This window comes from Myotis myotis, unplaced genomic scaffold (genome assembly GCF_014108235.1).
Source record: "Myotis myotis isolate mMyoMyo1 unplaced genomic scaffold, mMyoMyo1.p scaffold_m19_p_11, whole genome shotgun sequence".
Classification (NCBI taxonomy): Eukaryota; Metazoa; Chordata; class Mammalia; order Chiroptera; family Vespertilionidae; genus Myotis; species Myotis myotis.
The window spans coordinates 34,504,781-34,531,277 of record NW_023416315.1 but is presented as its reverse complement, the minus strand read 5'-3'; the positions used below and the strand labels follow the sequence as shown (position 1 = coordinate 34,531,277).

The 26,497-nt window shown below is 39.8% G+C and overlaps 1 protein-coding gene across 13 annotated transcripts in view; it reads left to right on the top strand.

The window, feature by feature from the left end:
* UMAD1 (UBAP1-MVB12-associated (UMA) domain containing 1) overlaps positions 1 to 26,497 on the top strand; it is a 188,437-nt gene that overhangs the window by 4,351 nt on the left and 157,589 nt on the right. For 3 of the 13 annotated variants that reach the window (XM_036328067.1, XM_036328063.1, XM_036328068.1), the window contains exons 2-3: positions 5,462 to 5,581; positions 17,217 to 17,313. In XM_036328067.1, coding sequence (XP_036183960.1) covers positions 5,510 to 5,581; positions 17,217 to 17,313 — 169 coding nt within the window. In that variant the 5' untranslated portion in view covers positions 5,462 to 5,509. The other 10 variants (XM_036328074.1, XM_036328072.1, XM_036328075.1 and 7 more) reach the window with 7 other exon arrangements.

Here is a 26,497-nt window from a genome sequence, read left to right as displayed (position 1 = left end):
GGATTCTTTTTTCATTTTGCTTTTCCGGTTGGGTGTTTTTTGCTTCCTCGCATTTCAAATCATTGACTTGATTCTTGCGCTCCTCTGGTCTGCTGTCGGGAGTCTGTATAATATTCGTTATTTCAGTCCGTGTATGCTTAATTTCTAGTTGGTTCCCCAATATAACATCGAGGGTCTCATTAGTTTTCTTGTAGATCTCATTAAGTTTATCGGCGGCTTCTAAACAGTTCTTGAGAGACCTTAAAAGTGTGGTTCTGAACTCTATATCTTCCATTGACAATTTTGTCCTGTTTCTTTGTCTCCGCATTTTGTTATGCTTCCTTGGTGCACCCCCTAGTGGTCTTTGTTCGCAGTCTTATAGTTAAACCTTGATTGTTGTAGCTAATACCAGGGAGGGTTTGACCTCCAGGCCAAGTGGCTATGAGAATCAGCTGTGTCTGCAGTGAGAGAACTTCTGTCCTCTAGGGAGGTGCTAATCTAGCCTTTGCCTGAGGCTATCCGGCAAATGCCTCCGTGCAGGGCTTGGGTGGGGCGGGTCGCACAGGATCAACAGGGTGGGCCGGAGAGAGCAGTTATGGCGGCTCTCAGTCCTGTCCCCAGGGGCTCTGCCTCTCAGAGTCCCAGCACCCGCTGCAAAGCTCAGAGAGAAAGCTGCACTCACTCTGACCGAAGCCAGACAGTCCCGCTTCTCCCGTTTGAGTCTGGGTCGCTAAAGACTCGCCCGGATCTGGAGCTCAGAGTCTGCGACTCCCTCCCGATTGAAAACGCCAACCGCGCCCTCCGCCGCCAGCCCTCTCCGCGCACTCCGCACCTCAGAATTTGACTTCAGCACTGCGCCTCCTCTGAGTGTCCGTATGCGTTTCTCTTTCCTCCTAGTTGTAGGACTTCCACTCAGCCAGCGTTCCTGTGGTTCTGGGTGATGTCTGTTCCGTTTTTTAGTTTCACTTTTGAAGTAGTTGTTCACGGCAGCAAACTCCAGCGTTAACCTATGCCGCCATCTTGGTTCTCCCCTCTTGTAATTTTCTATAAGATCAATTTTCTATTCATATATGAATAATTTGTTTTTTTAACAGTTCTTACACATTTTATTTTTCTTGCTTTTCCCCAGGTTAGAACTTCCAGTACCATTTTGAATAGAAATGGTGTTTCAGTTAAGATGGGATTTGACTGCATAAGTAAAAGTGTCTTAAATATACAAAGGCTGCCCTGGCCATGTAGCTCAGTTGATTAGAGCGTTGTCCCAATATGTCAAGGTTGTGGGTTCTATTCCTGATCAAGGCACATATAAGAAGCAACCAATGAATGCATAAATAAGTGGAAAAGTAATCTCTCTCTCTCTCTCTCTCTCTCGCTCTCTCTCGCTCTCTTTCTCTCTCTCTCAGTATCTGGTATCTAGTATCTGGTATCTGGTTCCATCCTTAAGGTCGCCTCAAAGGCTAGGGGCTAGGGTAGATGCAGGGGCATCAACCATCTACTTCCCATTCCAGACAGCAGAGAAGTAGTCAGGCAAAAGGGTGTGCCTTCATAGGGCTCAGCTCCCTTTAAGGAGCCTTTCTGGAAGTTCTTTACAACTTGGAGTTCTGATTATTAGGTTAAGGACTTTCCCATCTATTCCCTGTTTGATAAGCGTTTTAATTGAGTGATTATGATATTTGATCAATTTTTTTGCCTTAATTGAGATTATTAAAATGAATACATTTTCCAATATTGAACCATGCTCACATTTCTGGAAGAAACACAACTTGGTTTTGATATATTCTTTTAGTATATATTGGGTTTGATATTGTTTTGTTTAGGATTTTTGCATCATAAAAATTCATGAGGGAGATTAGCCTATAATTTTTTCCCCCTGTATAGTCCTTGTCAGATTCTGGTTGTTAGGGTTGTGCTAGTCTCATGACATGAGTTGTGGAGTCTTTCCTCTGTTCTCTTGGATTCTGTGTAAAATTGAATTGGTCTGCTTATCAACCGTTTGGTGGAACTCACCTGTAAAACATTCTGCATCTGTTATATGTTTTATTGTGTTTTGCTTTATTGCCCTTCACAGATGTTGCATTTTTATAAACTGAAGGCAAGATCCTCCACCAGCAAAGAGATTATGACTCACTGTATTGTGATACTTGCTTTATTGCGGTGGTCTGGAACCGAAACGCAGTATCTCGAGGTATGCCTGTGGCTCCCTGAACCTACTGCTTCAGGCATGTCCCACAAGTTGTCATAAGTAGATGTTCATCATCATTAGGTTGTAAATATTTTCTAGTTTCCAACCTATTTCTCCCTTGACTCATGGTTTTTGTTTCCAAATTAATTGGTTTTATTTATTGAAGTTATTTGTTTTGTTATTAATTTCTAAGGTAATTGCATTATCTTTCAAAGTCTTTGTGACTTGCTTTAAGGCTTATCAAGTACATGGGCAATTTTTGTAAATATTTCATGTGTGCTTGGAAAAAATTGCATTTTCCAATTGTTGGAATCAAGCTTGTAAATCGCATTGTTCAACTATTTCTATGTTACTACCTTTTGTCTGATTAATATCTCAATTGAGATAATTGTGCTAAGTATCCAACAGATACTTAGCAATTGGCAGTTTTTCCTTGAATTTCTGATGACTTGTACTATGTATTTTTGAAGATTTGTTATTCGGTTCATACAAGATTAGGATTGTGAAGTAAATGGTTAAATGATGTAGTGAGCATCTCAGATCATGCTTTTTGCCTTAAAGTTAATTTTCTCAGCTACTACCATAGACACACCAGCTTTCTTTTGGTTAGAATTTGTTCATTGTATTTTTTTCCATCTTGTACTTCACCTAAGGGCTTGGATTGCTCATTTCCTCATCTCTTTGTTGTTTATCAGGGCTGACTTGGCAGGTCTTAACTCAAGGGAAGAACAGACACCTTTTTAACTGCGAGGCTTCCATTATAACAGAATTGCCCAGATGTGTGGAGGCTGGATTCCTCTCTGTGGGAGCACTAGAGTTTAGTGGATGATGAGTGCTTTGTACTTCTCTGCTTGTTAGGTTTCCTCGATAAACCTTATTTGACATTTATACTCTGTGGTATTTGTGTCTGTATTGGCCTTATGACTTTCAGCTTTTCTGTGCCCTTAAGTTTTAGGTGTGTTTCTTGTAAATACTGCCTATAGCTAAAGGTTTGACATTTCTGTATTTTGTCCATTTACATTGATTGTTGTTACTGATATTTTTTGAATCATTTCTATAGTCACTTTGTGCTTTCTGTGTCTGCTTTTTAAATTTTTCTCCTTTCTTGGGATAATCTAATTTGCCAGCTCTAGTCCCTTGTCCAAACAGCTATGGCGTGGAAGGAGATTTGGGGAGGATTGGGTACAAACATGGCTACTGAGAGTTTACGATGTTGAAAAGATACCCAAGGGGGTTGCAGTCACCCATAATGGGGATAATGGTCAGCTGAACCCAAGTGCTAGTAGCAGTAGGAAGAGAGGGAAGCCAAAAGTTTCATGAGATAGCATGAGCTGCAGGACTTAGTGTTTGGTGGACAGGGAGAGGGTGAAATTAAGGTGACACGGTTTTGTTTCCAGCAGCTGTTTGGACCGTCATGCTTTGAGGTGGAGAGTAGAATAGTTCTGGGAAGATGACTCAGGCGTGGACATTGAGTGAGTGTAGCACAGAGTGAAGAACATAGACTTAGGGCAAACAGCCTAGTTTAAATCCTGATACTTTCACTTAAGTGATTTCTGGACAAATTATTCATCCTTTTATAGTTGCAATATTTGTATTAACATGGGAGGTAAAGCTTCATATGCTTGTAAGCGTGAGAGAAAATTGTGTTTGTAAAGCATTGGGCAGAGTGCCAGGGTACACTGAGTACTTCAGTAGTAAATTACAAGCTATAACTGTTACTAGCACGGCCAGGTTGTCCTTAAGTATGTTGGACATCTTAGTGATGATGAACAATAAGATAGTGAAGGGAGAAGGAAACCGTGTTTCCCCAGAAGGAAGGAAGGGTGCGGGCTTGTCTGAGAGTGGAGACCCTGAATCCAGCTGGGTTTTATGCCGTTCTGCTCAGCAGCTTGGATGTAAGAGACTGGCTTTTCACAACCATTTGAATATTACCAAGGTGTCTTCTCTACTTACCAACAGTTTCTGGTGGAAAATAATCATCAGAGAAATAGCCTCCTAAATCTCTGGGTCCATATTTTCCCTCCTTTATGTTGATCGCATTCTGGTAATCTCTTATTGAAGGAGAGACTGGGTGGGTGAGATTACCTTAGTCTCCCTCTCTGAACTTTATTGCATGCAGCTTCTAGTTCCACGTCTAAAGACGGATGCACACACACACTGTTCGGTTCCCACTGGCTGACTGGCACTCATCATATGTGGGTGCTGGGCTGAGGATCTGAACATGGAGGAGATCTCCTTCCTGGCTCTGCTCATGGAGCTTTTTCTGTCTGGGACCCTGTTTTACAGTCCTCCTTGGGCAGGTACAAACCATTGACCTTCCAATGGAGGTGGATGACGTCCTGAGGGAGGGGTCAGGATCGGGGAGGGGACCTAGTTCTGCCTGTCTTTAGATAGAGTTTTCAGGCAGTAGGGTGTCTGGCAGCCTATTTTTTCCCTGTAGGTACAACTTCTGTATTTTAGAATTAAGTTAAGTCAATGGAAATGGATGAAATACTTTCCCATCTTTGTGGTTCACTCTCCAGTTTTAGTTTGCTTGTTTATTCACGTATTCATGCATTCCTTGGAGAGAAGTAGCTGCATGTGGCAGAGAGTACAGCGATGAACTCTTGGTCAGTTGTACTTCTTGGCCTATCCCTATTGATTGTGCTTTTCATGGAAATTTACTCAGACTTTGGCACATGGTTGAGGGAGCTATTGCCAGCTGTTGTCTTGTGTTATCTTTATGTGCACTTTGATGAAGAATTGGGAGGAGGTAAAACAGCCAGCTTTCTTGTTTACTCAGGGTCTGAAGTAAGTTTCCAGACAAATAGCAATGCTTGACTAGACTTGTTAGCAACTTGTTAGCCTCTTGCATGGCTGGTGCTAGTTTTACACAGGACTCAGCACCATACTTTGTGGGACTGGCTTTGTGAGGGGTGACAGAGAAGCAGGCCAAAGAGGCAGCAAGAAGATTGGATATTTCCTTAAATTTGGACAAAGTGTCTTGTTTGGGTTTGTTTCTGTAGGGCCTACCACTGTGCCTGGCGAGTATTTGCCTTTTAAAACATGTTGGTTGGATTAATTAAAAAGGAACAAACAACTGATTTTTTTTTTTTGCGGCGGGGGTGGGGATGGGGGTGGGCGGGTAGGAATTAAAGTCTTGATACTGCAGTTAGATTGTATTGAAAGTCAAATGATGAGACCTTTTGGAAGCTGAATACAAGGGTTCCTGTTGTGTGTTAAATGAATTTAAGTGAGCAAATAGAGCAATTTAAAGACTGACACTGAATAATGTTTTATTTTTATTTTTATTCATTCTAGGTTTTCCCTGTGCTATAGAGAGCGTAAAGAGGTGTGGCCTTACATCGGATGACTTCCTTCTCCCTTAAGACACTATTTAAATGTGTTTACTCATCTAAGACATTTGTTTTATGTGAAGAGGTGTGTTTTGTTAGAGTTGTCTGAAGTCTTTTTTAGTATGCTGTGTGTGTTTTTTTCATTTCAGAGTTGCAACATTGAATGCAGTGGGTAGAAATTAGTATTGTATAGGTAGGTTCAGTGTTATTTAAGCCCAAACCAAAATGTGTTTTGTTTTTTGTGTGTTAGAATTATGTCTGTAATTTCATTAAAACATAAAAATATATCATATCATTGTATCATTAATTTAGAAGAGTTGGGACAACACTAAAGTCTTTAAATTATATTCTTGAGACCCAAGTGATATAAATTACAAGTACAGTTTATTTATAAGCTCCAGAAAGCAACAACTTTATCTTCTAAATGTCTACATCTCCCACACTATTTAGAAAAAATAATCTATGGTGCCACATGTCCGGCATTAAAGAGAGGGAACTTGTTGTTGTTTTCTTTTTTAAATAAAACCTCTTGATATTAAGATGTCTTGGCTAAAGTGTATCATATACTAGGTGATCACACAGAGAAGTAAGTTACAACAAAGAATTGTCTGGACCAAAACACTAAGAATAAAGAGATGGAGAAACCTGGGTCTAATGTACTGGGAGACTCCCCCTGTCCCTCCACCCCCTACCCCCCCCTGCCAAATTAGTAAATCAGAGGAGACTTTATTATACTGTTCTATTTTTCTTTTTTTGAATAAGGGACAGTAGAAGGAAAGGTAGTCAGTTTTTACCACTGCCAGGCTACCATTTTTGATTCTGAAAATAATAGGGTAATTAAAAGGAAAACAAACAAAAATCCCGAAATCCAACAACAAAAGTACACAAAACTTCTTTGTTGATTCTAATAGAAACTTTGGGGGTCATATTTATTTACAAAGTAATGAAGATGGGTCAATTTCTATGAGGTTGGTTTTACCTTAGTGAGATGGTCTGAGAAGAATGAAGGTTTTGTTCTAAAATTTTCTTGGGCCAACTTGTGACTGTTCAAGATGCCTTTATCATATGCTTGGAAAGCAATTCTGCTAGAGAAAATTCCAGAAAGTGAATAATTCCAGATAATGTAATGCTTCTAGGATAGCAGGATTTTGTTATTCTAGTGATAGCTAATGATTGCAAAGCGTCTCTGGTGGTGGGTATCTTACAGGAGTGATCAGTAGCTGGCCGTTGCGATGATCAAATGAAGCCTGTGCTGCTCTCCATGGCAACAAGGCCAACTGTTAAAATCATCCCTTGTGATAAACTGGCAGCCTCTCCACCCCCAGGATTCTAACCTAGATTTCTGGTACTTTGTTTAAGGATATCATGTTTGAATCCTACCTGTCCCATTTCTGAAAAGCTTTTCGGCCTTTAATATAATATGAAATAAAATAGGGAAGGATTTAAACTATAAGGATCAAGAAAAAAGCTATAAAATCAAGAAAAAATATCCCAGCTTAGCCCCTGTTGAAAGCTACACTGTGAAGGCCCAGGGACCTCCTTTGCCTTCTTCCGGAATCCTCCCTTGCCCAATGCTTTATAATCATGCACTTGTAGCTCCAGACCGCCGACTTTTTGAGTAGTTTAGATGTTCTGTTTTGGCTAAAAATAATACGCGTTTAATTTCTGAATTTGCTAAAAGCAACTAGACAGTCATATTAGGGAAGTGATTTTATTAGATCACGTCAATTCAAAAATTTTTTTAAAAATATATTTTATTGATTTTTTTACAGAGAGGAAGGGAGAGAGATAGAGAGTTAGAAACATCGATGAGAGAGAAACATCGATCAGCTGCCTCCTGCACACCCCCTACTGGGGATGTGCCCGCAACCAAGGTACATGCCCTTGACCGGAATTGAACCTGGGACCTTTCAGTCCGCAGGCCGACGCTCTATCCACTGAGCCAAACCGGTTTCGGCAATTCACATTTTTAATGACTGTTATACATGCGCATGATGTTACTTTCCCAGTTAGGTGAGCAGTGAACTGTTAGGAGTTTTAAATTAGTGGACAGGCTTTCTTAAAAATGAGGCTGCCACCACCACCTTGTATTCATCTGGATATGTTAGAAAAGCTGCATGGGTTCTGGGGCCATCTCTGAGCTACTCCAGGCCAGTGGAAATGGAAGTAAGAGTTCAAGGAGAAAAAGAACAATGTAAAATTTCCTGCTGTCACAAAAGAACTTGTTCATCTATTTTTTAAATGGTTGATGGTGTGTATAAAGACGTTATAGTGTTTATAATTCATTGGATAAATGTAAAAGAATGATATCTTGGCTTTATTACAACATATAAATATTTATAATATGCTAGAAATTACATCTTTTATAATTTTGAATGGAAAGTTTTAGATGACAACTTAAAAGGTACAAGGCGGGGCGGGGCGGGGGGCAGGGGGACACATAAAGTTTTCAAAACATTTTTAGGGGATATGTGAGCACCAAAGTATGATTAGCGGCTTTGAAATTTTTTTGCTGGCAACCCAAATTAAGAAATACATTTCAATGACCTTGTCCATGTATCCCAAAGCAAATGTTCATAGCACATTATCATATATGATTCTCTCTCATAATATTTATGCTTCCGCTTCCTTTTCTCCTTTTCTTTTTCCTGTTTCATTCTGTTAATAAATCTGGCCATGACTCAGTAGGCTGAGTTTACATCCTCTAAAGAGTTTGGACCTGGAGTTTGAAAAAAATCTATGGATTCAAGATTCAGTTCTTTGTTTATGTTATTCCTTGAGCGGGTTGTTGTTGTTTTTTGCCTTTTTTGTGTGTCTGGGTATAAATAAGAGAGGAAGAAATAAACTTATGTTAATACTTTAATTTCATTAATTGACTTTCAGAAGTTCTGTGGAGCTCATATGTGACATCAGTTTACATGTCTTTCCCTGATCCTCTATTCCTTATCCTCCCAGATGTTACACCAATGTCACAAAACTTCAAAAAGAAAAATACCAAGGTGGGATAGAAAGACAGGGGTACAATCTTTGGGATCCTAATTGGTAGTCTGAAGTTAATGGATACATTTTTAAACAGGATCAAATCACATCTTTCGTACAAATATTAAAACCTGTCAAAGACGTCACTCATGCCCTAGCTGGTTTGGCTCAGAGCAAGAACATCAGCCTGTGGACTGAAGGGCCCTGGGTTCGATTCCATTCAAGGGCACGTGCCTGAGTTGCAGGCTCAATCCCCAGTAGGGGGCGTGCAGGAGGCAGCCGATCCATGATTCTCATCATTGATGTTGAGAATGATGAGAATCTATCTCTCCCTCTCGCTTCCTCTCTGAAATCAATAAAAATATATTAAAAAAAGACGTTACTCATTAATTAAGGAATTAGTAAGATATTATAATGGGTTCAAAAGAACTCAAAAGTATCACTCAAAGTACTTATAGAAGAATGAGGGGATGTCCATTTTATAAATGGGTGCAAAACCAGTCACTATCCTCAGGACAGAAGTTAATGCAGTCTTCCAGGCACACTTCTGTAGACAGGGCTTATTTACATGACTGTCAGTGTCATACACATCACCTCCGATAGAGTTACTGCATAACCTAGTCAAAGAAAACCGGGGGTGAAGATAAGCAGATAGATGAGCTAGCCAGAATATCCACTACATGCCTAAGTCTTTCACAATTGTTTCTTACTGTGATTAGATTTACACTTTTAAACACATTCTTATTGGTCTAAAATTTTGCCATCTAAAGGCCAAATCCAGTTTGAAAGGATTTAGGCATTCTGCAGAATATTCTTAAACATTTTGAATTTGTTGCTATCCTTTGGAAACCAGATTTTTCAAAATTGTAGGTATCCAGTTTGTCTTGAAAAATCAAACTTGGTAACACTGCGCGCACATTCCTTTATGGAACTGGTTGGTGCTGCCAATGGTACCTTCTATTATTTTTTTAATTTTTAGTATAATGGGTTCAAAAGAGAACTCAAAAGTATCACTCAAAGTATTACTGTAAAATAACATGACATTTAGCTTAGAAAAAGGCAAATACTACAAAAAGAACCATAGAGTGAATAAATATAAACTGGTTGTGCATCCTAATAACAACTGTTAGGTTTGGTGTGTCTGCTATATTTTCTTTCTAAGAATATACAAACTTGTTCTCCTTTCACATACACAAAATAGAAATTACTTTTATGATTAGAAACCCTGCTTGTTTCATTTGAAAAAGCAAATAAATTGGAAAACCTACCAGACAGGATCCAATAGTATAAAACAAATACTTCAGCTAAAAGGTTATCTCTGAGAGGACTGGTGACAGCGGCAGTTCAAGTCCCGGCCGAGTCCCACACTCAGGCATTACAGGGGAGGACCTTCTGGCACAGGCAACTTGAGACCTTCAAGCTACATTTCCCAGTGGTTCTTCGATGCCTTGGGATCCTCTTCAGGGGGAGAGATGCCTTTAAGCCATAGCTTCAGTCTGGTCCTGTTTTTCTTTTGTTGTCGTTTATGGTGACCATAGCAAGGGCACATCTGATTACAGACTTTCCCAGCTCAGCACCTTCAAAAGACTTTTCACTCTTTCCTCAATCAAGATCTCGCAAGCCTTTTAGGGAAGGGCTCTTCCACTGGGCTCCCTGGGCATCTCCCTCCCTACAGGTGTCTTCTTTAGACTAGGCCAGTGGTTCTCAACCTTCCTAATGCCGCGACCCTTTAATACAGTTTCTCATGTTGTGGTGACCCCCAATTTCATTGTTACAAATTGAACATAATTAAAGCATAGTGATTAATCACAAAAACAATATCTAATTATATATGTGTTTTCCGATGGTCTTAGGCGACCCCTGTGAAAGGGTCGTTCGACCCCCAAAGGGGTCGCGACCCACAGGTTGAGAACCACTGGACCAGGCCGCCGCTCTCCTTCACTCCTTGTCTCATAGAAGGCTGGTTTGCAAAACCATTATACTTGGCTGTCACACCAGGACTAAAATATTAACTATATTTCACATTTCAAAGCAGTAGAAACAACTGAGCTCTTCAGTAGAATCCAGAGGTGGTAAATTCAAAAGTCAGACTACGCAATAATAGTAAACAAATCCTATATACCACTCCGGATATTCTAATATTTCCTTGACTTTTTAGTTCTTTCAATAATTTCTCTGTGCCTTTTTTTCGTAGTCTTATTTTCTATTGCTTATCTACATGTCTCTGTTGAGGTCACTCCCAAAGAACACATCGTGTTATTATTCATAGTGATCCTTTTTATAGGAAAGGCTTCTTCTTTATAACTATGCCCAAACCATCGGATGAAGTTAAACTCAAGGCTACCTATTTGTGAAGTCTACCAGGGCTCTTCTAATTCTCATTGATTCTTCTGGAATGTTTTATACTGTGTAGTGTCTCCCAAGATTAACACTACCAAAAGCATGGGTCACCTCCTTTTTTGATATCTCTCAGAATAAATTAGTAAACTTGTTATCTAAATTTGTATTATTCTTACATAATCATGCAATTCATAACCCACCATACAGAAGATGTGGAGGAAGATTAAAACATTGTTCAAGATTTTAATTTCGTCACCCTCACCTGTTTGGCTTAGTGGATAGAACATTGGTCTGTGGACTGAAAGGTCCCAGGTTCGATTCCTGTCAAGGGCATGTACCTTGGTTGTGGGCACATCCCCCGTAGGAGGTGTGCAGGAGGCAGCTGATCGATGTTTCTTTCTCATCGATGTTTCTAACTCCCTCTCTCCCTCTCTGTAAAAAATCAATAAAATATATTAAAAAAAATATTTTAATTTTTGTAGCAGTATGAAATATAAATATTTATTGGATTTGGGCACAAATGTGAAGAAAAATATGTGTGTGTACATATATTCTCGTCTATTGATCTATCTATTGGTCACACATAAAATTTCAGTTTATGTGATATATTTACATTATTTAGTAGTCTGTTGAAATTGAAAGAAGATAAGCAAGTTGAAAAAATGAGGTTTCCTTAATCCTTTAATTCGTTTGTCATGGGAAATATTTCTTAAAAGGTAAGCCTTAGAATAATAGGAAAAAATAAATCTATAACTTGCCTTACTCTCCTCCCCTTGAGGGCAATAGGATCTGCCTGCCTAGCAGTCAGCTAGTCCTGTATGTGCAGCCTGTGTCTACAATGAAAACAGTGAAGCCACTGCTCTTTTATTTTCAAGTTTTGTGTGAATCCTTAGAGAAAAGCATTTTTTTAAAAAAAAATACAAAGACTGTATCTGTAACATATACAAAGTAGATTAATAGGTTTGAGACAGTTTTTGGAATAATTGTGAACTACACAATATTGTAGTTCACCCTCACAAGTTTCCTTGCGCCCCTTTGTGATCCCTGCCTGCGCCTCCCCATTCCCCAGGCAACCACTGATCTGCTTTCTGTCCTTATACATTAGTTTGCATTTTGTAGAAGTTCATACAAATGGAATCGCGCAGTATAAACTCTCTTTAGCCTGGCTTCTTTCACTCTGCTTAGTTTTGTTGATATTCATGCATGTTGTAGCCTATCTTAGGACTTCATGCTTTCTTCTTGCTGAATAGTATTATGGATATGCCACAGTTTGTTTATCCATTTATCTGTTACACATTTGGCTTGTTTCCAGTTTTTGGCTATTACAAAGGAAAGCTGTATAACATTTGTGTACAACTGTGGACATATGCCTTCATTTTTCTTAGGTAAATACCTAGAAGGAGAAGGTCTGGGTCATATGGTAGGTGTATGTTTATGTTTTTAAGAAACTACTAAACTGTTGTTCAGAGTAATTGTACTATATCACACACCTACCACAGTGCACAAGAGTTCCAGTTGCTCCACATTTTTGCCAACACTGGGCATGGCAAGCCATTTCAATTTTAAATATTTTATGGGTGTGTAATGGTATCTCATTGCCTTTGCCTTTTGACTGATGATGTTGAGCATTCTTTCATGTGGTTTTTTTTTTTTTTTTGCCACTCACATGTCTTCTTTGGTGAAATGTCTGTTCATGTCTTCTGCCCAGTCTTTATTAATTTGTTTTCTCATTAGTGAGTTTTAACAGTTCTTTATGTTTTCATATACACACATCTTTACGTATTTATACACACACATCCTATATCAGATTTGGGACTTGCAAATCTGTCTGTGGCTTGGGCATGTGTATTCTTTATCTCCCATGCCAGGCAGCTTCAGGATTCTCATGTTTGAAAATTAGGAGGTATTATTCTAAATCGGCTCCTAGCTCAGCCAGGCAAGAATGCTGCTGCTAGATGATAATGTATTTTTCAGAATAAATTTTGGTAATTTTTTCTGTTTCTAAATGTAGACTTTTCTCACTGTAGACAATTTTAAAAATACTGATAATCATAAGCAAGGAAACAAGACGAGAACATGCTTGAGAACTCCAAGCAAAAGAAGCCCAAATGTCAAGGTCACATGCATCAGAGCAATGCGGGCTGGGGCTTACCATACACTAGGCCTGGGGCAGCAAGACTGTTACAGGCCTCCTCCACTTGGGGATGAGGCTCCAAAGTGCCTCTGCCTTTTGCCGAGGGGTGCCGAGGGGTGCCGCAGATGTGGGAGGCGGGGGTTGCAGTTTGTCTACCCTAAATATAAGTCGAGTGCTGCATTTGCAGTGCTCTGTCAGTATCTGGCCTAAACACTTAATGGATGTTTCTAAAATAAAAAGTAGGTGAAGGTCTTGAACACAGGTGTTGAGGAAGTCATAAAGGTCTTCAGAACATAGAGCTGAGCAAGGCTGGGAGGGTAGGGATTAATAGAGACAAAACATGAAGTTAACCCAGTGTTTTTGACTAATATTGGGAAATGTATTAAAATGTAACACAAATGTCCTAAGGGTGAGAGGCTCCTTCTCTCTGGTGCTTTATTGATGAAAAGCATCCAGTTTGGGTGCCAGAGGGATTTGGTGTAAAATTCTAGCACTGCTATTTCCTAACCACTTGAACTTGGGCCAGTATGTCACCTACTTCAATTCTTAAGCTTGGTGAAGAATTATAGAGATCTTACATAACACAGAGTGTGCAGAGCATTTTGACAGATAGTGGGGTTTGCAGTTACTCCCCTTTTCCGTCCCACTCTCTAGCCTTTGGCAAGGTAACAAAATCTGGCTGCTGGAGTGGGGACCTACCCATGCGCTTTCCCCCTGTGAGAATGAGCTCCCAGGCGGGAGATCTTAGCATGGTCATTGCCAGCCCTCCCAGGATAAATGTTTCTTACACTGTATGTGTTTTTCAGTGACATGAAAAAAATGTCAAGGCATAAAGATACTTTGATTATAGATTTTAGGGTCTCAGACATAGTCTTTTCATGCATGGAGCAATTTCTGTAGACTGCGTTGAGGTTCCTATCATTAATGTCAGCAGCAGAATTGATCATATAAGGGAATCTTGAGACTTGTAGTGGAAAATTGACCATGTTTCCAGGGAAAACCTTGTAGAGGAAGGAGTTAAGATGATGGTCAGGTTGGCAGGATACTAGGTGTGAGGGTGACTGGTATTTTTGTAACCATTTTAGAGCTATTTCCAATGGCTATTTGTAGGAAACCAGTTCTTGCTGCATTCTGAGTTATTGTTACTGTCTCTGCTACCTTTCTTATTCCTGACCTGTTTTCTCCAGGCCTGGAAATTTCTTGACTCCTGGAGCCTAAATTATCCCTCCTCCAACTTTGTCTGGAATTTTATGATGCTCTAAAGGGATGGAATATAACATTATGCATTGCCAGTAAGTCATACTTTCAACAAACTGCTGCAGCCTGTAGATGGTTTCAGCTTTATGTTTTAGGTCATGAAAAACTTCAATGCTTCACTTAGTTACTTAAGTTATAAATTCCGTACAATATACTTGCATTAAAAGGAGATTCTGGTACTACAGCTGAGTTTGGTCTGGCTTTCCTAACAACATACCTAAAATTGGAGGGCGGGGGGGCTTGAGAATGACATACCAGAACTATGTAGTGTTTTCCGTGTTGGTTCCAGGTCTGTTTTGTGGCCAGGCATTAAAAGGTATTGGGAATTTGAGTCCTTTCTGTTCAAAGACTTTTCTTTATACATTAGAACAGGAACAAATTTTTAAAGGGCCTCTCTTCCTCTGGCCACAAAGCTCCTTGTTCTAACAATCTAATGGCACGTGACAGGTGAACCAAGCAAGCGACATGGCCACACCTACTTCAGGAGGGCAGACGACTGCAGTCCTGATCTGTCTCAATAAGGCAAAGAGCCAGTGAACAGCCCTCATGATTCTGGGGTTCTCCTTTGTGGCCGCCATGTACTCAGCTCTCTCTCCCTGCCATAGGCAAAGTGACACCCCTTCCCAAGGTCCGTAACCCAAATTGCCCCATTCAGTCATAGCATCGTGCTCAAAGTTCAGTATTTCTTCACCAGATCCAGATGTGGCACCTCTTGGTCTGGAGACTTCATGAACTAAAAAGACCAGTGTTCTGTCCCTTGTGTCCCCTCCGACCTTGTGGAACTGGGAAAGATAACGCCCATTCAGAAAGGGGAGGGATGGGAAATAATAATAAAAAAAAACACCTCCCCAAATTGTATGCACACACTTTGAATATTATAAAGGCAATGTTTATTAAAATACATTTCATTTTCAAAACTGAGCTATCAGTTGTTAAAGTGTGTCTATATTTTGCAGGGATACCCTGTAGATAGCAGTCCCAGAGCAGTAGCAATTCTGAAATCCCACTGAGCAGGCATTTGGGGGATCTCACCTTGGGTTGGAGAATGTTTATTTATTACGCCCAGATTCTGCTTCCTGGAGGAGCCCGCCCCCCTCAGTCCGTTGTTCTCCATGGCTATTGGCTCCTCCCTTTTTTTTCTTCCCTTTCTGGTAACTTCTTGGCTACCCTGAGGTTGGCCGGGAGAACAGGCCTTCTTTGGGGGCAGCTTCCTCTGTCTGTCGGGTCGCGGTCCTCTTTTCCTCCAGATGGCTGGTTATTTTGGCATCACAGCTCTCAAACATGGCACTCACTTCTCTGATCCTAGTCAGCTTCATGTATCAATAGCCAGACCTATAATTTTGGCTAGATAGAACTTAGCTTTTCTATCTTTCTCATTTACCCCTCCATGTACCTCCTCCTTCTTTACTTATTTGAGGGTATCTTTTTCTCCACCGGCTTTCAGTTGGAGACCCACCCCTTGTCTCTTTTTCCTGAACCATGCATGTATCCTAAGTGAAAGAATGTACTGAGGGCCGCAGTAATCCGCACAGGGGTGTTCATGTCCGGTGGCTGCACCCTTGATTTCATCCTTAGCCGAGGTTGAATTTTAATCAGCTTTTGTTCCTTCAAAGGCCTTCTTCGTTTTATTTTTAACCGTTTGGGGTTGAGGAGTTACTTGCCTCTTCCGGTCTTTTAAGTCTGAACTTGAACTCAATTTTCTTGCATTCCTGATGTAAACCAACCAATTATTTTTTGATATCATTTCTTTCTTGCGTGGGTTTCTCTGATCTTACTCAGTCATTTTTTTTTATCCCATTCCTTATCTTTTCCTTTTGCTTTTTCATCTAATCTTGTTTTCTACCAGTTTCATAGAGGCCATGTCCCCTGTGCTCTGTTGAGGGTGCCAAACTATTTACAGGCTTTTCTTTTGGATCCATCACTTTGTCCAGGCAGAAATCTTTGAGGATTTCAGAGGCTGCTCCTTCCCTCAACTGGAACATTTTCTTTTTCCCATGGCTGGTGTTTTTTTCTTCTCTGTTTTTTTCACCCCTTTAAAAAGTGAAATCTGCCAGATGTGTTTTCGAACAGCAAATAGGCTCCCTTACCATCTGGATCTGCAGCCCAGGGCGGGTCGACCTGCACAAATCCCAGTTCAAGTCACAGTTTCTAGAAGGCTTTCGCTGAGATCAAATCTTTACTAACCCTCCCTGCTTGATCTTCTGGTTTGGGTGGAAAATATGGAAACAAAAATGTGGAGCATTTGCTGCCACCACGATTATTCCTTTCTTTGTCTGTTACACGGCTCTGTTTATAGGGACTGTCCTTAGAGTGTGATGTGTCCTTGCAAGTCCCTTAAACTTCCTTCCCATTTGTTTTCTAGGAATTGTTGGCCTTTCTGAATGTGCAGGGATGGGAGGTTGAAGAGGAGGGGTGTGTGTGTGTGTGTGTGTGTGTGGTTTGGGTGTAGCACACAATAATCTCACCAACACAAAGATCTGCCCTGATGGGGATTTGAAGTTGGCTTCAGCCTTCCAGTGGCTACAGCTCTTGAGTGTCTGAATCCGATCACCAACTGGAGAGGGTGCCTGACATGCCTTCTTTTTCTCAGGCGGTCTCAGTTCTATGAGCCTCAAGCTAGTTGTGACATCATGACAGGTTCTTTTGGTTTTGTTCTGTTTTTCCTTTCCTCAATCAGTGTATGATTGATGTTTATGTTCAGCAAGATCCTTCCAGGTTGTGGTGCTATCTGTTGATTTTCCTTTTTCCTGGAGTGATTTCTTGGATTGTTTCTTGCATTTTCAAAAATTGAGAGCAGTTGACAGGATTCACTTGACCCTGGAAGTCCATGCACCTTAATTTCTGGCTTTGTCTTCTGACACCCGGAGAGGAGGGCTCGTGCTTTTAAGCCTGGTAATAGAATTCCTAAAAAGTAGTTACTGTGATATCTGTATATTTGGCTTGCTGCTAGAAAGGGTAGGAGTTTTACAGTTTCGTTTGAGTTTGACATTATATAGTGTTTCTGTTTCAGACCCTGGCCGCAGCGATGTTTCACTTCTTCAGGAAGCCTGTGGAACCGAAAAAGCCTTTGGCGTCAGACACGGAAGCAGATGGGTTTGTCCTTTTAGGTGAGTTTCTGTTAAGAGATGAAATCGCAATTACATGGATTATTTTTCCTTTTAAAAAAATTACTTGAAAATTATAGGCTTTATTTTTAAAAATTATTTCCCAGTAATTCCAGAATTAATTTATATTAAATCTATAAAGTTCATGAGTCATTTAGAATATTGTCATCAAGCCATACTCTTCTTATAAATTGCTTTGGCCATGACCTGAAAATCAAATTTATAAAATTACCCCGTTTTTCTCTCTCTGATATGCCAGTCAACCTCTTTAGTTGTGAAAAACCAAAATTCATGAAGAATCCTTGATAATTTCAAGTTGTTTTATAAATAGCAAGCCTTGCTTTTTAAATTCGCATCTTAAGTTACATTAGGCATCTGAAATAGAAATATTTGCTGAATGCAATACACTTTTCAATCTAATGTTAGTGTCTCCTAAATGTTTAAGCCTAGTTTATCTCCTATTGTAAAATTATTACTACTATTTATTAGGATTTAAGTGATTTTAGAAAATATTTCTTTCAACCAGTATCTATGCTTTTTCCCTGGGGAATTCTGTAAAAGACACACAAACCTTCCTTCATGTCATGGTGTCTTTCCCTGAGGAGGAGATGTGGATTCTGGTGAGGACAGAACCCAGTTTCCCCCAGTGGCTCCCATCCTCTCCCACCTGGACCTCCTCCCACCAGATCCGGGCTCCTCTCTGAGATGATTTGCATGCACTCATAGGGGGTTTACTCTCTGGGATGTTCCTCAGATGTCTTCCCTTCCAGAGTCTGGTTTCCAACCTCTTCCTTCGTCCTGGCCCAGTCCGAGTAGGGTCCCCCCGGGCATCGGCAGGAGTTAAGGGCGATCCTGAATTTTCAGCTTAGACCCTCTGGCAGCCAGGCTCCCGCCATACCTTGACCCCACACATTCACAGGTATGGTGGGTGGCTCTCTGCCTCTTCAGCCTTTGTCTGTAGGATCCGGTCCCATGCAGACAGGACACGGAGGTTTTCTCTCTCCGGCCCTCTTCCAGTTCTTGGCCTGAATCTCTGGAAGATCAGAGTAGATTTTCTCCAGCTAAATGTTACCTTAGATATTGCGTCTTCCACAGTCAGGCTCTGGCAGGCCTGTGTGTTTTCCTGAATCTGCTTCTGTGACCTAGGACAGGGGCCGTGGTTGGGGAGCTCAGAGTTGTTTTTTTCTCTAACCAGATCCCCTACACCGGAGGCAAAATAGTGGGGCGCAGTCTGACCAGGGCCAGTGAATTTTCTGAGGAGCCTTTTGGCTGGGGTACTGTGGGGTGCTGTGGACACGACTGCTTATCAGGCCTTTCTCAGCATGTCAGGAATTAGTGCCTTGGCTTCACAGTCAGAACTGGCTCTGTCAACCCCAAGTTCCTTTTTTAAAAAAAAATTAAAATCTTTATTGTTGAAAGTGTTACATATGTCCCCTTTCCCTCCATTGATCCCTTATAGCCCTCTCCCCCAATCCAGGCCTTCACCACCATATTGTCTGTGTCCATGGGTTATGCATAGATGCATATAAGTTCTTTGGTTGATATCTTCCCACTCAGCCACCCACCCCCACCTTCCCTCTGAGACTCAGCAGTGTGTTCCATGCTTCTATGTCTCTGGATCTATTTTGTTTCCGTTCCTTGAAAGCTGCCAATGTTGCTTCCCTTTCACATCATAATGTATTAGCCTCACTAACAGAAAAACTGCAGCGATGTCTCTGGTCTTCTGTGAAGTTTCTGCTTTCTCAGGAGTTTCACAATAAATTCCTCTCTCAGAAATATGCTTCCACAAAGCCTGATTTTTCCAAACTCTGTTCTGTATTCTTGATTTTAGAACACCTCTGTCGTCTTAACATAGGCAGCAGACCTTGCTTTTTCCTGTGTTTCATGGTTAGAAATCAGTATTATTCCTTTTGTTATCTAATAGCTATTTAAAGGATATATGTTTAGAGAACTAAATAGACATAAGACAGATTAGTAGGAGAAAAGCACACAGATGTTTACATGTCCATGACAGCCCTCATAGAAGAGTGAAGACCAAAAGAAGTGGTAAAAACCCAAGTGCTTATATGCCAGGTTGAGTAAAGAGGCAATTGTGGGAAAGTGACTAAAATATGTGGGGAGACTAGTGGAAGATCAGAGTTATTTTAACAAGTTCTGTCTGTATAGTTCTCTTGGCCTCGACTCCCCATCTCCGGTGATAAGAATGCCTCTTTCTTCCTGGCATCTTTCACATGGGGGTTTTATCTCTTGCTTTCAGTTCAAAATTATCCTTATGCCAAAGTGGCACATTTTTTGGGTGGTGTATCTGCCGCCCTTCACTATTTTGGGCAAGTTATGTAACCTCCTGGGTGTCATTTAGCTTCTCTAGAGAATGAACATGATAACAGTACCCACCCCATAGGGTCGCTGAGGGGATTCAATGAGTTAATGTGTGTAAATTGCTTAGGGAGTGAAGTGGTGGTATTCTCTCTCCGTATACAGGTGAGGACTTAGGTTTTCCAAGTTCCTCCAGCTAACACATAGCAGATCTGGAATTAGCCCAGGACTTCAGAGCCTACCTCCTGCCCTCCTGAACACTAAGCTATCCATTTTTTAAAATGTCACATTTTTAAATGTCATTAAAAAATGTCATTTTTAATTTTAAGACATTATTGACATTTTAAGATTAAAAAAAGAAATTGTGTTTTTTATTGTTTAAAAGAGAAAGTACTGATTTTTTGTTGTTATTTTAATAAAGGAGGATGGTATATTATTGTTCATAAAGTTTGGGTTTAAATTTTGATACCCCCCAATTTTTACTATTTAATACTTTAAGTATATGAAAATATTGCAGAAATCCATAATCTCCTTAATGAGGTTGAGATTGGAAGACGGTATACATTGTTTAGTTAGTAAAAAAGGAATCCTTTGACAGTGAAGGACTTAACTGAATTGACTGATAAAAGTCAGGACGGATTATTAGGAATATAGTTCATTATCTTTAAAAATAGAATGATAATGTCTTCTTTTAAAAAAACTGATTTGTTCTGCTGAGTTGCTCTTTTTATCACATGGTTCTATACTGACATACACTATATCTGCTGTAGTTTCAGCATACTATGGAAAATATTTTGGAAAATGTCAAGTAGGACAAATACTAGGTATGAAATGCTATTATTAACATGGCCCCATACTTACACACGTGTATTTTGGTTATCATGTGTTCACATAACTTTCTTTGTCCTTGTGGCAATAGATAACATTGCAGGCAAATAAATGTATATGATTGCCTTTGTGTGTTTATCTATTAATTTCTAAATGAGGCAACAAACTAAAGACTTAGAAACATGATTATATTATGGTAACAACTTCTTATCAATATGTAATCTACAGAATTTTTTAGATTATCATCTTACGTGGCCTTTATAACCTGTTTCTAATAAGGTCAGAGTAAATTATGTTGTTAGAAGAATAAATTATCTATTTTTTTCCACTTGAGAATACCTTTCCCCTAGGTAAGCTTTTCTGCTTAACACAAATAGGTCTTAGGCCACAGTTATTAGATGGTGTTGCTGAGTTGCTAAATTCAGGGTCAAGCAGAGCTTAGGCACTTTTGTTGATAATAGGAATATCTGGGCTGTTCATATACAATTAGCTCACTTTGGGATGGAACACTTTTTCTCTGTTGAGGTTTACAAAGACTTTGTAAAATGTCAAATGTGCTAAATAAGAATAAGGGAAAAAAACAGCCTAGTAGAAAAACATCCTTTCCCACGTAACCAGCTCCTATTCACATAAGAAGGTAAAGGATATTCATTCATTCAGTAATGAAGTTGAAGTAATCCTCCAGGGTACTCATTTTACACAAAAACAAATTGCAGTTACCATTTACAGCACTGGGTGGCGATTTTTCTTAGTCTTACCACTGTTTAAAACCCCAGCAAGCATGGTCCTATTTGTAGTCCTCAGAGTTTTCTTCTGTTATGACATGTTTAATTGTACTTTTAAGGCATCATCTTTAAGTTGATTACAAATTTGCTATTGTAGTGTGCAACCTCATAGTTACTTTAAATTAAGATAGAGGGGTATCTGTTGCTTAGATGTTGGCATATAATTTTTTCCAAAACTAAGACAAAAGCATGAATTAGCTTAATATGCTATAGCTAAGTGAAGGAAAAATAGCAGCAATGAAAAACCCCCACAGAATATAAAATTAAAAAGAATAATTTAGGTTACTGTTGTGTTCAGTGACACTGTTGACCAGATGTTGAATATAACTTTGAAGAATGAATTGGGCAAGCACAATTTCAGAGATTAAAGGAATCGGGTTTCAGTTCAACTGAAATTCATCATGTTTTTCAGAATATGCAGGTGCTTCTTAAAGTAGGGCCTAAGAACTTCTAGTTTCCATTAAGCTAATTATTTTGTAAACCTCATTGAATTTAGGATCAGTTTAGTAATTCACAACAGTTGGATGTCATCTTTTGAGTACTGATATTGAAATATGTGATTTAGTCTCACCTTCTGTTTTCCAGGTTAAATGATAAATCAAATTTTGAAAAGTAGTGGGTTATTTTAAGATCATTACCTACTGTATTCCTTGTCCTGCGAATCATTCAAACCATGTACACACACTAAATTCAACTATCATGTTTTTATATGGAGCTTTTTAGGAAGGCTTTTCATCTCTGTATTCTTTCCTTTATTTAGAAGTGGAAATTGAATGGTGTACAATAAAAATTTACATTCCACAGAATGAGGGACAGTAAGTCACTTTGATCATTTGTAAGACTGAAGGCTTTAATTAAAACAATGACAAAAACGAAACAGATTTTCAGCATGTGCTTCCTATTTTTACTCCCTGTTCATAAGTATACCAAATCTTAAAAAAATAGTGTTTATGGATTAAAAAAGCAACTTACCCTCTTAACATCCCTTTACTCATATATTTGATATCCACAAAAACTCACATGACAATTAATTTACTTTGCAATCTTTGTGTTTTTACTCTTGATCTTGCAATTCTAAAGCAAAGTGTGCCAGAATTTTTCTTTTTCTTTTTAAATTAAATTTATTGGAGTGACATTGGTCAACATGAACATACAGGTTTCTGGTGTGGGTTTCTGTGTTTCAACTACCTTCATTATGCAGTTGCTTATTTCCCATTAAGAAATGTAGAATTAACAGAATTTTCACATTGTTGGTTCTTAATTCTGGTTCACCTGTTAACAACAGGCACTTCAGAGATGAAAGTGTTCAGACAAGGCTATCCCATTGCAGGGGGGAGAGTGGGTACCGCCCCAGCCTTATCTCCTTGGATGTACAGAGTGAGGGCAGGGAGAGGTGCCAATTGTACTGTGAGGGAGAACTGAGCCCCCTGTCTCCTGCAACTTGTGAGAAAGTTATTCATTCTTACTGGGGCTCAGTGACTCAGCTAACTCAAATGCAGATCAGGGCTCTGTCTCCCTAACTCGGGTTCTAACCCTCCTGTGCAGCAGGGGGCACTTTGAATATATACTGGTGCTGAGACCACATCCCTACACTCTGATTAGATGGGCCTGGGATTTGGTCTGGACATTTTGTTTTTAAACTCCAGAGTCCCCAGGGCAGTCCTTGTGTGCATGCCGGGCTGAGAGCCACTGCAGTTCACTCTCTATAATTTAGTAATTGTACACCGTCCAATAATGTGTTTAAGACACTTCGCAAAAGACCTCATAAAAACACAAAGTTACGGTTTCTCTTCCACTGTACCTGAGCCATAAACAAACAAAAAGCAAATAAAACCCCAGAATTCCTAGGTTAAACACACTTCCTCTCAAACATTAAACAGGCAAAGAGCAGAAAGCTTCACATTCTAAGAAATGGAATCCGTTTCTAAGAGTAAGAGTAATTAATATACTTGGAACCTTAAATGTGTGTGTGTGTGTGTGTGTGTGTGTGTGTGTGTTTTAAGTCAGTAGAGCAGGGGGAAGTATTTTATTAAATTAATTATACAAACGTGAATGCCAGGTGACCTGTGATCTCTTTCTGTCTTAGCCATAGTACCTCTAGATGGACTTGAGGTAAAATTATTTGACAGATTAACACCCATAAACTTTTCAGGGCAACTCTGAGCTCCTTTTTCTTTGAACTAAAACCTTCAGGCAGTCATATTTTTAGGATAGCTATTTGAGGGTAATTGGCTGGTTTACTACGGTGCTGTTTCCTTCAGTAGGGAAGACAAAGTTAAGTATGCACACCATATTACATAAATGGAGTCTCCTCTACTGTTTCCCTGGAGCTTTCTAATGCTCTGTCCACATCTGAGACTGTTTATCTGAAAAAGTGTGATGACTGCCTTTTATATTTTAACTTAAAGTTTATTCTTAGTCCTTTTCTGTTGAGGAAATAAATAATGAGGATGAAATTTAAATAAAATGTACACAGTGTGAGCATGGTACTTTGTACTAGTCATTCATGTAGGGTTGGAAGACCTAAATATTTTCTTTCTGGTAATCTTAATACCACTCCAGTAGTCTTTCATATGTAAATGGTTATGCTGTTCAGCTTCTATTTTTTCCCCCTTTGAATGCAACCAAAGCACATTTTGAAGGGAAGAATTCCTGCTGGGTTTACATATTAATCTTTCTAAGCCAGAATTTATGAAAAATTTAAGCATCTTGTTGGTTTATTGTATCATGATAGAATTATGCTGTTACCCAAGAATATCTAATAAACCAAACCAGAAGAAAAACAGCTCAAATTAGTGTGATGTAATCCTTTCCTATTGCAGAGTCATCGAGTGAACATTCTGGATGTTCACCTGCTCTGTCCCAAGCTCTCTGCTCCTTGTTAAAGATGCTGCAGATTCCTGGGCCTGACCATACCTAGGGAAACAGTCTTTGGAGCTGTAGCAATGCAGGCGACTTTTATGTGTGTTGATATTTATATTTGGGGATTGTTGGAATACTTATTTTGTTCATTAAAATTTTCAAATTGATTTGAGAGATAGAGAGAAAGACAGGGGGAGAGAGAGAGACAGACAGACATGGATTTGTTGTTCCACTTATTTATGCATTCATTGGGTGATTCTTGTATGTGCCCTGACCAGGGAACAAACCTGCGTCCTTGGTGTATTGGGATAATGCTGTAACCAGCGAAGCTACCCAGGGCTGGAGTACTTATTTTATAATAGATGGTAGAAGAAAACCTTCCAGCTGGTGAGACAGACTGTGTAAAGTATGTCGATTCAGAAGAATCTGGTGTAGTTACAGGGCCAGTACAAAGTTCTTGGCTACCTAGAGAGGGTTTATCAGGGCCACAGATGAGAAACGAGTCTAGAAAGGTGGTTTATTGTTGGGCCTTGTGTGTAATTCTGAGACATTAGAATTTTATCTCACTGACAGGAACTATCAGATTCCTGTCCATTTTAAGGCAGTGAAGCAGTGTTTTGTTACTTTTTTTTATCAGAAATTTATCAGCAGTTTTTTAAAATATATTTTTATTGATGTCAGAGAGGAAGGGAGAGGGAGAGAGAGATAGAAACATCAATGATGAGAGGGAATCATTGATCGGCTGCCTCCTGCATGCCCCTTTCTGGGGATTGAGCCCACAACCTGGGCATGTGCTCTTGACTGGAATCGAACCATGACTTCCTGGTTCATAGTTTGACGCTCAACTACTGAGCCATGCCGGCCAGGCTATTAACGGTTTTAAAAGCAGATAATTGTTAGTTTCATCAAGATTGAGAATGATTATTTTCAATAACTGATTCCAGCATCGTCTCCTGAGTGCATGAGTGGAAAAGTGTGCAAGTATACTTGTACCAGGTTGACAGGCTGAGACAGCAAAACAGCAACAAACCAAATGCCTTGCATTATGGTATTAATGACTCAAGGAATCATTGCCCTGAAACCTTCCAGTAGTCTAAGTTAAATGGCTCAGCTCTATACGTATGGAACAACTTATTTTTATTTCTTGCCTTTATTATTTTCAGATGCACAAGCTGAAAATATGGTTGGCAGCACCAAAGGAAAACTGTAACCCTCAAAATAGTTTGTTGATGGATTGCTTGAAGGAGTTGAAAACTGATAACCAACCATTTTCCTCGTTGCTATCACTATGTTCAGGGTTCTTAGCCACGTTGTATTTGGGGGGCTGAGTGCAATGTCTATAAGCCTCCTGATATTATAGGCAAAAATTTGTATTTGTATTTTTTTTCTGGGGAAAAGAGTCCCTGCATTTAATCAGATTCTCAAAGGTCTGTGACCCTCAAAAGGGTAAAGAACCATTTTTCTAGATGTTGCTACATATACCAATGATCACTACTTGGGCTGTGGTATCATAGCATATTTTTTTAAATTATTTTTTTAATATATCTTTATTGATTTCAGAGAGGAAGGGAGAGAGAGAGAGATAGAAACATCAGTGATGAGAGAGAATCACTTGATTGGCCGCCTCCTGCACGTCCCCTAATGGGGATTGAGCCCGCAACCCAGGCATGTGCCCCCGACCGGAATCGAACCTGGGACCCTTCAGTCCACAGGCATCAGACGCTCTATCCACTGAGCCAAACCAGCCAGGGCATCATAGCATATTTTATTTTAATGTCAGTGGTAGCGTAGTCATTGTCAGAAGTGGGTTACATATCATTGGCCATTTTTGCTAGTTCGGATTCAGGAAATAGAATGACTTTAGAGCAGCTAAATAAAAATTAGGAATAATTACTGTAAGGTAAGATACACAGCAGACAAGATGTCTATAATGAGGATGCAATCTAAATGGCAAGACATACTAGTACAAAAATAAAAATTTAAATAACATTACAAAACAATGATATCAAACATTTAGGGTGTCTGATAGGATGACTTGCAGCATGACGGTCCCATACAGTTATTCGTTGGTTGTTTCTCTGTCCGATCCTGTCACCCTGGTATGAGTGTTTTATTTAGGGCATGAAACTGCATTTCGTTCATTCATTTAAAAAAAGGCAAATGAGTATGGAGATGTACAGCTCCCAACCAGTGATTGGAGAACTTTACTCTTGTAGTAAGCATGTAACCAGGACTTCGTAATGACCGTTTGCTCTTGGCTTGCCTGGCATGGACCTCTCACTATGCGGTCCAGGATGTTTTTCTGCGCCCAGGCCTGCAGCCCAGGGGCTCCGTGTGCAGAGAGCCTGGCCTGTTTCACTTTATCTACATCCTGTTCACTCTTCAAAGCTCAGATG